This window comes from Parus major, chromosome 11, assembly GCF_001522545.3.
Source record: "Parus major isolate Abel chromosome 11, Parus_major1.1, whole genome shotgun sequence".
In the NCBI taxonomy this organism is placed as follows: Eukaryota; Metazoa; Chordata; class Aves; order Passeriformes; family Paridae; genus Parus; species Parus major.
Window position 1 is genome coordinate 4,239,364 of NC_031780.1, and position 11,770 is coordinate 4,251,133.

At 44.7% G+C, this 11,770-nt stretch overlaps 2 protein-coding genes across 3 annotated transcripts; both read right to left on the reverse strand.

The window, feature by feature from the left end:
* Positions 1–109: 109 nt before the first annotated feature.
* On the reverse strand, positions 110–9,747 carry LOC107209900 (arylamine N-acetyltransferase, liver isozyme-like). Of its 2 annotated transcripts, none has more exons than XM_015640089.3 (2): positions 9,577–9,747; positions 110–1,307 (listed from the first exon to the last, which is right to left on the reverse strand). In XM_015640089.3, the coding sequence occupies exon 2, from the start codon at positions 1,300–1,302 to the stop codon at positions 412–414; it is 891 nt and encodes a 296-aa protein (XP_015495575.1). In that variant the 5' UTR covers positions 1,303–1,307; positions 9,577–9,747; the 3' UTR covers positions 110–411. The 2 variants fall into 2 exon arrangements, with proteins under 2 accessions (XP_015495575.1, XP_015495576.1); XM_015640090.3 differs by lacking the exon at positions 9,577–9,747 and adding an exon at positions 3,897–4,569.
* On the reverse strand, positions 5,784–9,719 carry LOC107209902 (arylamine N-acetyltransferase, pineal gland isozyme NAT-3-like). The gene is made up of 2 exons (XM_015640093.2): positions 9,577–9,719; positions 5,784–7,750 (listed from the first exon to the last, which is right to left on the reverse strand). The coding sequence occupies exon 2, from the start codon at positions 7,741–7,743 to the stop codon at positions 6,871–6,873; it is 873 nt and encodes a 290-aa protein (XP_015495579.1). The 5' UTR covers positions 7,744–7,750; positions 9,577–9,719; the 3' UTR covers positions 5,784–6,870.
* Positions 9,748–11,770: the final 2,023 nt, after the last annotated feature.

Sequence of the window (11,770 nt, forward strand, 5' to 3'; positions counted from 1 at the left end):
GGAAGTGAATAATTTGTAAAAGTTGCTGAGAAGATGGGAAATAATGCCAAAAAAGGTTAGAGGTCTTTCATGTAAAATGGTAACACAACCTCTCCTTCTGCATCATTTTGGCCTCATTTACCACAAAATATATCTGCAATAAAATGAGTTCTTGAGAAGGTGAACAAAAAGTTAAGTAGTCAAAAAGCAATTTCCATATGAGCCGAACTGAGCTAGTAAGATGTCTTGGTTTCTAAAGAAGGAGAGGTTTAATAAAAAATATGCAATTGATATATGCAGTTAATTAGCAATGTACTAGAATTTACCAAGCTTGATGACTAGCTCGAGTTAAAAATGCAATTATTGTAATTAATGTTAATTTTAGAATTTTTCTCCTGGCTATTTAAAGATCTATCTAGCACAGTGTTACAGTTAGATCTTATCCACTAAATTAGGTGGCAAGCCACGAACATTTACTGGTACTAGTTTGTTCTCCAGTACTATATTGAATTTATCTTTCAGTGTCTTCTCAACCTCTTCATCTGTAAGGGTTGTGATGTTCACCAGGTCCGTGTCCTCTGTGTAGTTGTATTTCATCTCACTGAAGGTCCATCCAACCAAGGCAAGGAACCCATTGGTGGTTTGGAGAGTGCAGATTGACTTCTTCCGAAGGATGTTATCTGGAGACACTTGGAGGTAGGCATTTAGCTCCTGGAAATCATCTATATGCCGTGGCTCAAGAGTAAATCTGTATATTTTTCGGATGTTCCCCAGTTCTGGAGTATCAGGGAAGTCACTCTTACTGTGCTCAGGAATATAATGCTTCCTTTTGACTTTCTCAAAGTACCAGATGCCGTTGTCTTCCATGAAGTGGAAAATGCCAGGGACCTGGGGTTGGTCCTTCCCAGAAATCAGCATCAGTGGCTGCCACATCTGGTAGGCACCACCAAACCCAGCATCTACTATGTAGGAATCTCCCTTGATCACCACCTTCAGCAGGATATGGTTTATCTCAGCAGTGTATCCCTTCTCTGCTGGCTCATAGCTGTTTGCACCAAGAATACAGACATCATACCCTAATTCTTGCAAGGCCCAGAAGAGGAGGTGGTTGATTTCCAGGCACCATCCACCACGTTTCTTTCTCACAATCTTATTGTAAGTAGATTGCAAATCCAGTTTGATGGCCTCCCCACAATGCATGCTGAGGTTCTCAAAAGGAATGGTCTGGATGTGATGCTGGAAGATGGCTGTCAGGGTCTGCAAGTCTGTATCCTTATGGGGATTGTTGTAAGATATTCTTCCAAAATACTCCTGAATGTTCATTTTGCCTGTGTGAGCAGAAAAGTAGCCAGTTACTGCTGTGCAGCTGTCAAGGGGTTCACTCCTGTTTCTGTAGCACAAGTTAACCAGCCTGCAAATGTAGTCTGGGCCATTTTATTGAGGATCTTAAAGAATTTTAAGTATTTCTGTAAAAAGAGAAGAGGACAGGAACAGGTGGCAATAATGCTTTCCCTCTCTCAGGGGCTGCCTTCAAACCAGGTGGATGTTTTTCCCATGGGAAGATACAGCACATGCCATTACAGAATCTGGCCACAGAGGAGGATCCCACATGACAAAAGTTTTTGAAAATCAAGAAATAACATGTTTGCAGAAAAGCTGCCACACCATGCCAGCATAAAAGTCACAGTAGGATCTTACTGTTTCTTTTACCATACCAGGTAAGCAATTCTTTCTTTATCCCACAGGTAATTTAACTGGAAGGTTTTGCATTCATGGATTCAGTTAACTGGGATTAACATCTCAGTGTGCCACCATTTCAGACAGGTTTCCATGTGAAGTAGATGGTTGTTTTCTTAATCTCTTAAATTTCCCTGGGGAGTTTAGACAGGGCTTTGGCTGTGAAAGGAAGGGACTTTAAGTTTTCTAACCTAAGGATAAAAGGAATTGATCTAAAAGTACATACAAGGCATATTCATAATCTTTTGGTTTCTTTGACCATCTTTTACAAACTAAAGGCTTTAGTTTCAGATCAAATTATTGGAAATATTTTGTGTCTTTGTATCTCTGATCCCCTTTCATTAGCAGAAAGACACTGTCATTGGCACTGGTTGTGTGGCCAAGATAAAAAAAGGCTCCCTGTAAGACTTCTAATTCAGTGTCTCATCTTCTCTCTGCAAGGATTTATTTTGCCTTTAGTTTAGATTTAATTTGGCTTTTTTCCATGCAAGGATATTTGTTGTTCAGAGCAATTCACAATCTCTTAAGGCCTGTGTTAATTTCCAAAAAGTCTGAGGATTTCTTGCTTCCTTCAACTGCTTGAATGTTCCCTGGGAGGATTTTCCAGAAACCTTTTGATGTGGATGAGATGGGACAAACTTACCTTCCACTAAATATTCTCAGTTTTAGTCCAACTGTTTTCCCCCAGGTGTTTGACCCCATGTCCATGGCAGAAGCTTGTGAAAATCCCACCTCAAGTCCATAGGTGGAAGTATCCCCACCCCAGGAGATGAGCAGATCCAATGGCCTAATCTCTCGACTTTAACCCCAGTCTTGATGCCAGCAGCACAACTCACATGACTTGGTTGTGTTGCTCCTGATCTGTACTAGTACCAACATTCAGACTAATGCAGACCCACAGGAAAATGTGATAGAATAGAGAATTATCCCAATAAGGGAATAAGAAATAAACATTTTCACTTCAAAAGGACCCAAAGAGTCTACATGAAAAAACAGTAATGTCTCTTTGATACTGCATTTCATGATTTTTTTCCATCTCTTTTTTAGGACAAGGGCACTCATCTCTGGCAGGATCTCCTTGGAAACAGTTGTAGAAAGCCATTTCCTTACCAACACACAGCACATGTGTTCACTGGCAAGGCTCATCCTGTGGTCCTCTTCCTCATTTTTTATTTCTATTCCCACTTTCAACAATTTTGCACCCGGGTCTGGGTGTCCCCATGACATGGGGAAGTCACAGGATAAAACCAGCTCCCCTCATCCAGCCATGGAGAACCCCCATGGGGCACTGGCAATGAGGCCTCGGGAAAATAAATGGGAAAACCTTTTGGGAAATTCCCTGCCCATGCCTCAGTTTCCCCAGCTGCCCCTTCTCTGGCCCCATCAATTTAAAGTCTGCTTCAGAGACAGCCTTGCGGTGGCTGACAGAATGTGCTCTGATCTCAATGAATACTTAAAGAGGTTTAAGTATAATAAAGCTGCACTACAACATCATTGACATTAGGGAGCATCCACATAAATCAGCGTTTACTCCCTCGCTGTCCTGGAGGCAGATTTTTCCTTGGCACAGCCGTTCCCTCTGTGCAAGCAATGAGGCTGCAGCAGTGAGCAAGCTCTCTCCCCGGGGACACTTTGCATTCCAAAACTGAGTTGCCAAATATCCCGAGCCCCAGTCCGGCTCTCAGCCTTGTTTGCTTCTGCCCCTGCAGCAGCTGAGCTTTGCTCAGCGTTCCTGTGGCTCCGTGGGTAGTGAGATTCAGATGTTAGTTCTGCCTGTCTGCACGTGTCCCCCGGGATCGCTGGGTCCTTTTGTAATTAGGCTGAATATTAGGATCAGTTCTCTGCTAAAAATCATGAGGGATTTCCAAGGCTGAATCCTCTTGCACATGTCTACACTGTTTGTTTGATTCTGAGTTACACTGTGAGTCAATAGCTGCATTTTTCATACACTCTGGCTCAGCATAAAGGGTTACTTTAACTCTCAAACACTCGATGTTGTGCTTGGAAAATGCCCTTGCAATGCTCTCTCACCACCAGCCCTGTGGTTCCTGTAGTTTATGCTTTGCTAAAACACCTGCAGTGCTGTGCACAGGGTATACAGACTCACAGGGGTGGGCTTTCCCAAAGGGGCTGACCCAAAGCTGCAGGATGAAGTTAAAGATCAGGCATGCAGTGCTTACCTCGCAGGCAGTCAGCTCAGGCTTCCACCCTGGGCTGTTCCAAAGTTCCCAGGAAGAGCTGCACTGGCAACTGCTGCTCTTAAAGGTCCAGGCTGCCTTTACTGCCTGGCAGGGACAGCCTTATCCTCCAGCAGAGCAGCCAAAGAGGGGAAAGAGTTTCTTCTTTTATAGCAGTTTAAATTCTGATGGTTTTATTGGTTTATTTGTATTGGCATATGTGTGGAAATTTGTCACATCCTGTCATGCAATTTGTTGTGTTAGGTGCTGCATGGAAGGCCTGAAAATGATCCAGTCCCCAACCTGCTTATAATATTGAGGAGATTTTAACCTTCCACATCACAGAATGACAGCTGAAACCCTGCAGGAGTGAAAAGCATGGGTATCATTAGCAACTTTTCTAAGTGGTTATAACCTATAGACCCAGCCTCAACCCTGCAGGTCAGCCAGGGGCTTCAGTGTCTGGGGCACCTTGGTGGGTGCTCCCATGCTAAAGCAGCAAAGCAGTCGTGAAAAAATGATGCAGATTTTACTTTGTTGACACTGATGTGGTCTGGATCCCTGTAGGAAGTGACTTATGATAGACAGAATGTAATCCAGGGCAGGAAGGCACTGATTTATTGGTGGGGTTGGCAGCTGTTGAACTAATCACACCACACTGAGCTATTCCTCGTGGCTGACACCAGCCCCTGCAAAGCAGCAAGGTCAGATCTGCCAAGGCACATAGCTTGTGTCTAAATTCCCCTGGGTTCAAAGAGAAGCCCTGTCCTTCAAAAGGAAAGATGAACTCTCAAGAGAACTCTGAGCTCCCTGAACCTGCTGTGCCTTTAAGTATTTGCCTCCCAAGTTAGCGATAAGGAAAAAATGAACTAGTGCAATCTGAAATGAAAATCTCTTTATTTTTTTCCCTTTTTTTTTTCCTTCCAACAGCAAGTTTCATTGCATTGGTCAGCAGTACACTGAGCCTCTGTAGGTGAGCAGGAGCACTGAGCTGGGCTGTGCAGGGGCAGCACCTGGGCACATGCTCCAGAAAATAAGTCAGCAGAAGGAAAAGCGGCTTTCCCTGTTCCTGCCCTCCACACGCAGCATCTCAGGGGCAGTGGACATAACACCCTATTCTAATCTTAAAGGTCTGATTTTACAGCTCTGGACTCATTCCCCTCAGCCTATGGAACCCCACAAAGGGCAGGAAACACCCTGACACAGGGAGAGAGGAGTGGGCACAGCCCTTTTTAGATGTTTCCTATGTTCCCACAAAGGATGGAGATTCTCAGCTGTGTGTGGATCTTCTCCTGCCCCACAGCTTTGCAAGACCTGCCTGGATTTTCACCTGCATGCCAATGCTTTGTCCCTGCTGTCCCACTGACTTTAGCTCCTTCAGCTCTCACACTAATTTGGGAGCCACAGAAAAACACATCTCATAAACAAGCCAGATCCTGGGACAATTTCTTCTGAGCATTTGTATTGCAAGCTGCTGGTCTGCACCATAAGAAGCCTCTCTTTCTTTTACAACCACATTTCATTTTCTCATAGGATGGGAGGGCCTCATGTGCTATAAAGAACTATTGCACCCCTGCAGCCAAGCACATGTAAGTGAATTCGACTCTGGGAAGACAGGCGTGTCAGGAGCTTGCTGTGTCTCTAAGAAATACATTTTGAACATGCAGAATAGCAGCTTTTATTAAATTTAAACTGCTAGTTCTAGAAAGCTGCACGTGCTGCATAGCAAGTGAAAAAGGTTCAGTGAGTTATTGTGTTTTTAAAAGACTTAGCTGGAAAATATTAGCACATACAAATAATCAGGACAATTTCAGTGATTAATAACTTTTTTTTTTTTTTTACTTTGGGAATACATCCTGTAATTTAGGGGAAAAAAAAACATCTGAATAATTCTAGTTCACAGTGCTTGATTTTTTATTTAATTGTAATTCACTAATATAATTTGCTTAATTATAAGTGCATAGTTGTAATGCTTCCAAGATTTGTACATAAAGGAACATCAAGCATCTTCTCAAAGGGCAAAATGGTCACATTTGAGCAATTTCTCCTACTAGAAATCTTAGCCGTTAGGTATGTGATTAAGATTCATAGTTTCTCCTTATATCAGTATAATTAATATCATTGCAAACACATCCTGACTAGAACAGATATGTTTCAGAAAAATCATTCTGTGCATGTGTTTGGGTTCAGCCATAATAATTAAGGTGCAATGACACCCAGAATAGAGTCTGCTGAGAGGAACATGTATTCCCAGCAGTGCTGCTGAGTGCAAGCAAACAAAATGCTCAGGAGATGCTTTCAGTTCAGAGAAATGCTGCACTTTGGTTATGTCACTGAGAGACCAGGAGCTGTGCAAAGTCTGAAACAACACATTTCTTATCATCAGTTCTAAATCGTAAACAACCTGTCCTCAAGCACTCACATGGTGAGTTTGCACAGGTGTGAGATGGCCTGACTGCCACGTGAGAGGGTGTTGTGGGTGTGAGAGCAAAAAGAACAGGCTTGTGGCTTAACTGGAGAAACTCAGCACAGGATGTCTTTGTGGTTTTTTGGCTATTATATTCCCAAAATAATATAGTATTCATTTAAGAGGCAGGTATGATTTTCCCCAGGTGGAAGCACCAGGTAATAAAGACAAAGATATACAGCTCCATCATTCTGCCCAGCTACACTGGGTGCATTTAGAAAAGCTTTTAAGAGACGAAAGGAGTAGGGAATGGGCTGAGTCTGCTTCCCACTAAGCACAAACAGAAGGGCAATGATTTGATTGAGCTAGGCAGAAATTATTTGTACCCAACCTAAAAAGAAATGCAGGAATAGTTGTGAAAATCCATTTATTTTTCAGATCCATGCTAGTATGTTCTGCCTTACACTGGTGTAGGTGGAAGGAGAAAGATTAACCTTTGGATGCTTGTCAGAAAGAGAGGGAAGAATTGCCTGTAATGCCACTGAATTGAACTGTAATTCAGGCAGTGAGTTAGAACAGAGACAACCTGCTCGTATTGACAGGTACAAATTTCTTGTCTAGTGTTATATTGAATTTCTCCTTCAGTGTTTTCTCTATTTCTTCATCTGCAATGGTTCTGATTTCCACAAGATCCGTATTGTCCCTATAATTGTACTTTATCTCAGTGAGTTTCCACCCCACCAGTGCCCGGATGCCGTCGGCAGTCTGCAGGCTGCAGATGGACTTGGTCACAAAGAGCGAGTCAGGAGCTGTCTGCAGGTGGGCATTGCAGCCCCTGAACTCCTCAATGTCTCGTGGCTGAAGGGTAAAGAGATAAATCCGACGGCAGGCTTCATTTTCCACATTTTGGGAAGTCGAGGTGCTTTGGTTGAGAACCAACTGCTTCCTTTTCACCTTCTCAAGGTACCAGGTCCCACTCTCCTCCTGAAAACGAAAGACCCCGGGAGTCTGAGGCTGATCTCTCCCTGAAATCAGCTCCATTGGCTGCCACAGCTGGTAGGCCATCCCAAACCCCCCATCCACAATGTAGGATTTTCCCTCAAGCTCCACTTGTAGCAGCAGATGATCAATTTCATCTGGGTAGCTGTCCAGCTCTGGGACATAAACTTTTGATCCCAGAAGGGTGACGTTGTAGCCAAGAGTTTTCAGGACCCAAGACAGAAGGTAGTTGTTTTCCATGCACCAGCCCCCACGTTTATTCCTCACAATCTTCTTGTAGGTCGCTTCCAGGTTCAGCTCAATGCTTTCTCCGCAGTGGATGCTGAGGTTTTCAAAAGGGACAGCTTGGATGTGGTGCTGGAAAATATCTGACATGGTAGCCAGGTCTGGCTTATTGTGGGAGCCCTGGTAAGAAATTCTGGCAAAATACTCCTTGATGTCCATGCTGCCTCTGAGAGAAGGGTGGGAAAAAATAATAGGCTGTGTCAGAACTGGTGGAAGGCTCTTCCCCATCCCTTATAATGGGGTGCTTGGAAGAAGAGCAGGATTTGACTAATGTCTGTATCAAAGGCAGCTGAGTAATAGTGCTGAGAGAAGCCAATGGGACACTGCTGATGAGTACAAATGTTATTTTTATTTGCTTCTTTTACAGCTGTGATGAGAGGCTCCAGCTGTGGTAAGCACATTTCAGCAGAGTTCCTGCCCAGCAAAACTACAAATCTCTGTAGGAAGGAATGAAAGCAATAGCAGCGATGTTTCCCTGCTAGAAATTATAGGAACTGAGACTCTCCAGATCTGAACTGCTTTGCTCGTGGTTTGACTCAGCAATGCAGAAGCAGAAAACAAACCCTCCCACTCTTACAGTGTGATCCAGAGCCTCTTCTGCAACCAAACCTGAAGCAAATCTGTCCTGCCATGGGGTTTTGTTCATTATTTAGGCAGCCAGGCATGAGCTGGTCTCCTGTTCCCTGTGTTACTCGGCAGTAACAGATGTGACCTGGAGTGCAGAAGGCTTTTTTAAGGCAGAAAAGGCTGTGGGAGGTTTTTTGCTGTATCTGCTGTGAGCTGTTCCCCGCAGCACAGCTTAGCTCCCCAGTCCTGCTAATCACAGCCCTCCACCAGCAACAAGAGGAAACCAAGGTTTGGGCCTAAACCACAAGGTTCAAAGGCCTCGCATTTTCTGAGATCATTTTTTGGGATGCAGTTGCTCCTTCTGCTCGTGGTCTTCCCACTGGTGGGTGGCTGCCTGTGGGTGAGGGAGAAGGCATTGCCCTCCTCTGGGATGGCACAGGGCTCAGTGCAAGGCTATTTCACAAACACAGGGGTGGAAAGCAGCTCGAGCCCTCCCAGCCCTTGATGGGATTTTGATGGAGCCAAGTACTTTTGTTATTTCTCCCCAGGCACTGCTAAATTTCAGACATCTGTAAGTATGGAGCAATGTTGTTCTCATTATTGACCTGAGAGGTCCAAAAATGCTCTCAGGTTTCTGTATACAACTCCCAAAGTAAAATCAAAACAAAAATATCCAACTGTTCAACAGGACAGTATTCCCAATCCGATGAAAAATGGTGTACCCAAAATTGTGTGGGAATTTTGTCAGTACATAAACAAAACAATGAACATGAAAAATTCCCATTTGGTGTAATATCCTGGCACAAGCAGAGGGGGCCATGGTTTGGGTCCCCACATGACCTTTGGGATACCTTTAGAGAACTCTGACTATTGCATCATGGCCACCACTGTGTCTCAACATCCGAGCAGGCCTGAGTCATCCACGACGGGGTTAAGAGCATCACAGTCAGGAGGTTCTCTTTGTTCAGCTTTTGGCTGTTCCCAGGATTTTCCCAGAACTACAGTTCTATTCATTTCTGAAAACTTGGCACAAGCTTAGTTCTTGTTGTGTGAATTTTAAACCAGCATCACCAGCAATGAGATGTTTTTTCCCTTTTTCTCCCTTCCTTTCCCTCTGCCACAGCAAGGAGAACTTTTTACTTACAGTGAAGATGTTGGTGTGGGTTTGTCTGTCTGTCCATCTCTTGAGGGTGTTTAGAGGGCTGTTTTAATGGGGATTGCTGAAATGAGGCAGATGGCACAAATGCCCAAGTTGCTTGAGGCTCACAACTGAGTAAATAAACCAGCGTATCTACAACGCCGAGCAGCTGAGCTCCCTGCTCTGCCCTTACACCATTTCTGCTGTGCTTTGTCCCCAGCCAGATTTAACTTCCTGGTTAGAGAGCACTCAGCTACCAAGATCCGGGGATTAAGAAAAAGACTTACCTGGAAAATCAGTTCAAGTGCCAGTGTACCTCCAGGGCTTGGGGTGGTTCTAGGCTAAAGCAAGTGGCGTGGCTGGCTGTCCTCTGCTTAGCACAGACAGGGTTTGAGGACTGCTTTCCAGCTGCTTTTCAGGGCAATGTCCTTTCCTTCAACTTGCTTTCACCCGCCTCTGTCAGATTGCAAAAGCTGGGAAAAAAAAAAAAAAAAAAAAAGGAAAAGAAACACCCCGAAGGGTGGAGCGTGAGAGCTGGAGTGAGCCAGCAAGGCCAGCAGCAGTGTAAACCTGGCTGCTGTTAGAGCAGAGGCTGCTTCACATTTTCTCTTGTTTGCTGCTGCCTGCAGGGGCCTGCTCAGGCTGTCACCAAAATGGTTTTGTGGCAGTAGCTTGCTGGATGTACTCAGGTGATGCAGTTTTCTTCTCCCAGTCGTTAGATTACTATTTGTTTGGAAATGTGGGGAAGGAAAGCTCGCATGCATTCAGTCTGAGAAGGTTTTGGCACTATTTCTGAAGAACAGCAAGATTTCAGCACAGTAACCTGCACCTGCAACCTGCTTACCCCAGTCTGCAGCTCAGGAGCTTCAGTGCTGCCTTTGCTTCCTTTTCTCTGTGTGATTTCCATGTTGTTTTTATTACAGCAAATTTCATAGAATATAAGAAAACACTGGGCCAGCAGTGTGAATCCTTTGGTCTTCACCCACAGGAATCACCTGCAGATGTTGATGGTGAAGATGCTCTTGGCAGAGTGATGACTATGAAGTATAAACACATAGGGAGGCTCCAGCCTCTCAGAGTATTTCATATTGCTTTTGTATCTCCCAATTTTGTTTGCATTTTGTCAAGTCTGATTCATTCCCTGACATCTACAGTTGGATCTTCCCTGTTAGCTCCCCGACAGTAGTTCCAGTCCTTCACATTTAGTGTCAATGCCAAGCTCCATTCAAACACTGATTTATTGGGATAATTAGCAGGGATAATAAATCAGATGAAACTAAGATGTCTGTGACAACCCATTACACAGCTCTTTGGCTTTTTATCATCCCATCAGTGGCCCATATGTGACCCCACAAGAGAGAACACAAGCCACAAGATGCTGAAGGGAAAGGAGAACCTGCCCTCATCAGGCTCATCTGGGCAGATCCAAATCAGTACAAAGAGAAAGTTCGTACTTCTGTCTGAATCTTACTGATCTTTTCTTCCCACAGAACCCTCATTTTGACAGGGAGAAGCCAAAAGTCAAGCAGGCAGATCCCAGTCCTGATGGAAACCCTCCTGAAATTCCATAGACCTGTCTCTGTACAGGTGAGGAGACCCATCCATGCTCCTTGTCCAGAGAATTTCCCTTATGTGAACTGGCTCAGGGTCAGTGCCAGGAAACTTTGGGGTCCAGTTTATAAATACAGATGTTTTCTGACCCAGGAGAATAAAACCTATTTTCCCTGGTACTTTGATGTTCAGCTTTTCTCAGTTCTTCTCCCTAAAACCTATCTGATATTGAGAATTTCTTCCATGTCTTTTAAATTCTCATCCCAGCTCACAACCCTGCATCACTCTCCTTTCTCTTCACGCACATTTTACAGCCAAGCCATTACAACCACGAGCTCCCCAGGAGTGCCCAAGGCCAGCACAGGGCAAAGCTCAGCCAGGGAATGCTAAAGGAAAGGAAAGGCTGATCTTGAGCCCCAAGCCTTGCTGGAGTCTGTTCAGTGCCTTGCCAGATCATCAAGGCTAATTCCAGGTGGGGCAATAAACTGCAGTGACAGCTGTGGGGAATGGCCACAAGGTGCCCTCACCTGTCCCCAGGAGCCACAAAGGGCAGAGCCCAGCTTGGGCCAGCTGGGATGGGGAACACAACAACCACGGGGGGAGTGTGCAAATGGGAATGTCCTTGGAAAGGACACTGCTGTCCACCTGGACACTGAAACGCCACTTCCCAGCCTTGGCAGGAGCCAGAGCTGGCTGAGATTTTTCCAGAAGATCCTCAGTGTAATTGCACTCACTTTTATATAAATTTAAACTGCTGACAGCATTAAATTGAATATTGAAATCCTTCTCTCATCCTGACTCTCCTGAGAGGCCTCATCAAATATCCCCCCCTCCCTGCTTTAATGGAGCATTGGATGCTGCAATATTTGCTTGGGGAAATAAAAGCATTGGGTGCCCTATTTGAGGTGAAAGTCAAGTGTCTGGTCCCTT

Excerpts from the sequence above, each read along its gene's own strand:
- LOC107209900 (XM_015640089.3), bottom strand. The coding sequence starts at position 1,302 with ATGAACATTCAGGAGTATTTTGGAAGAATATCTTACAACAATCCCCAT.
- LOC107209902 (XM_015640093.2), bottom strand. The coding sequence starts at position 7,743 with ATGGACATCAAGGAGTATTTTGCCAGAATTTCTTACCAGGGCTCCCAC.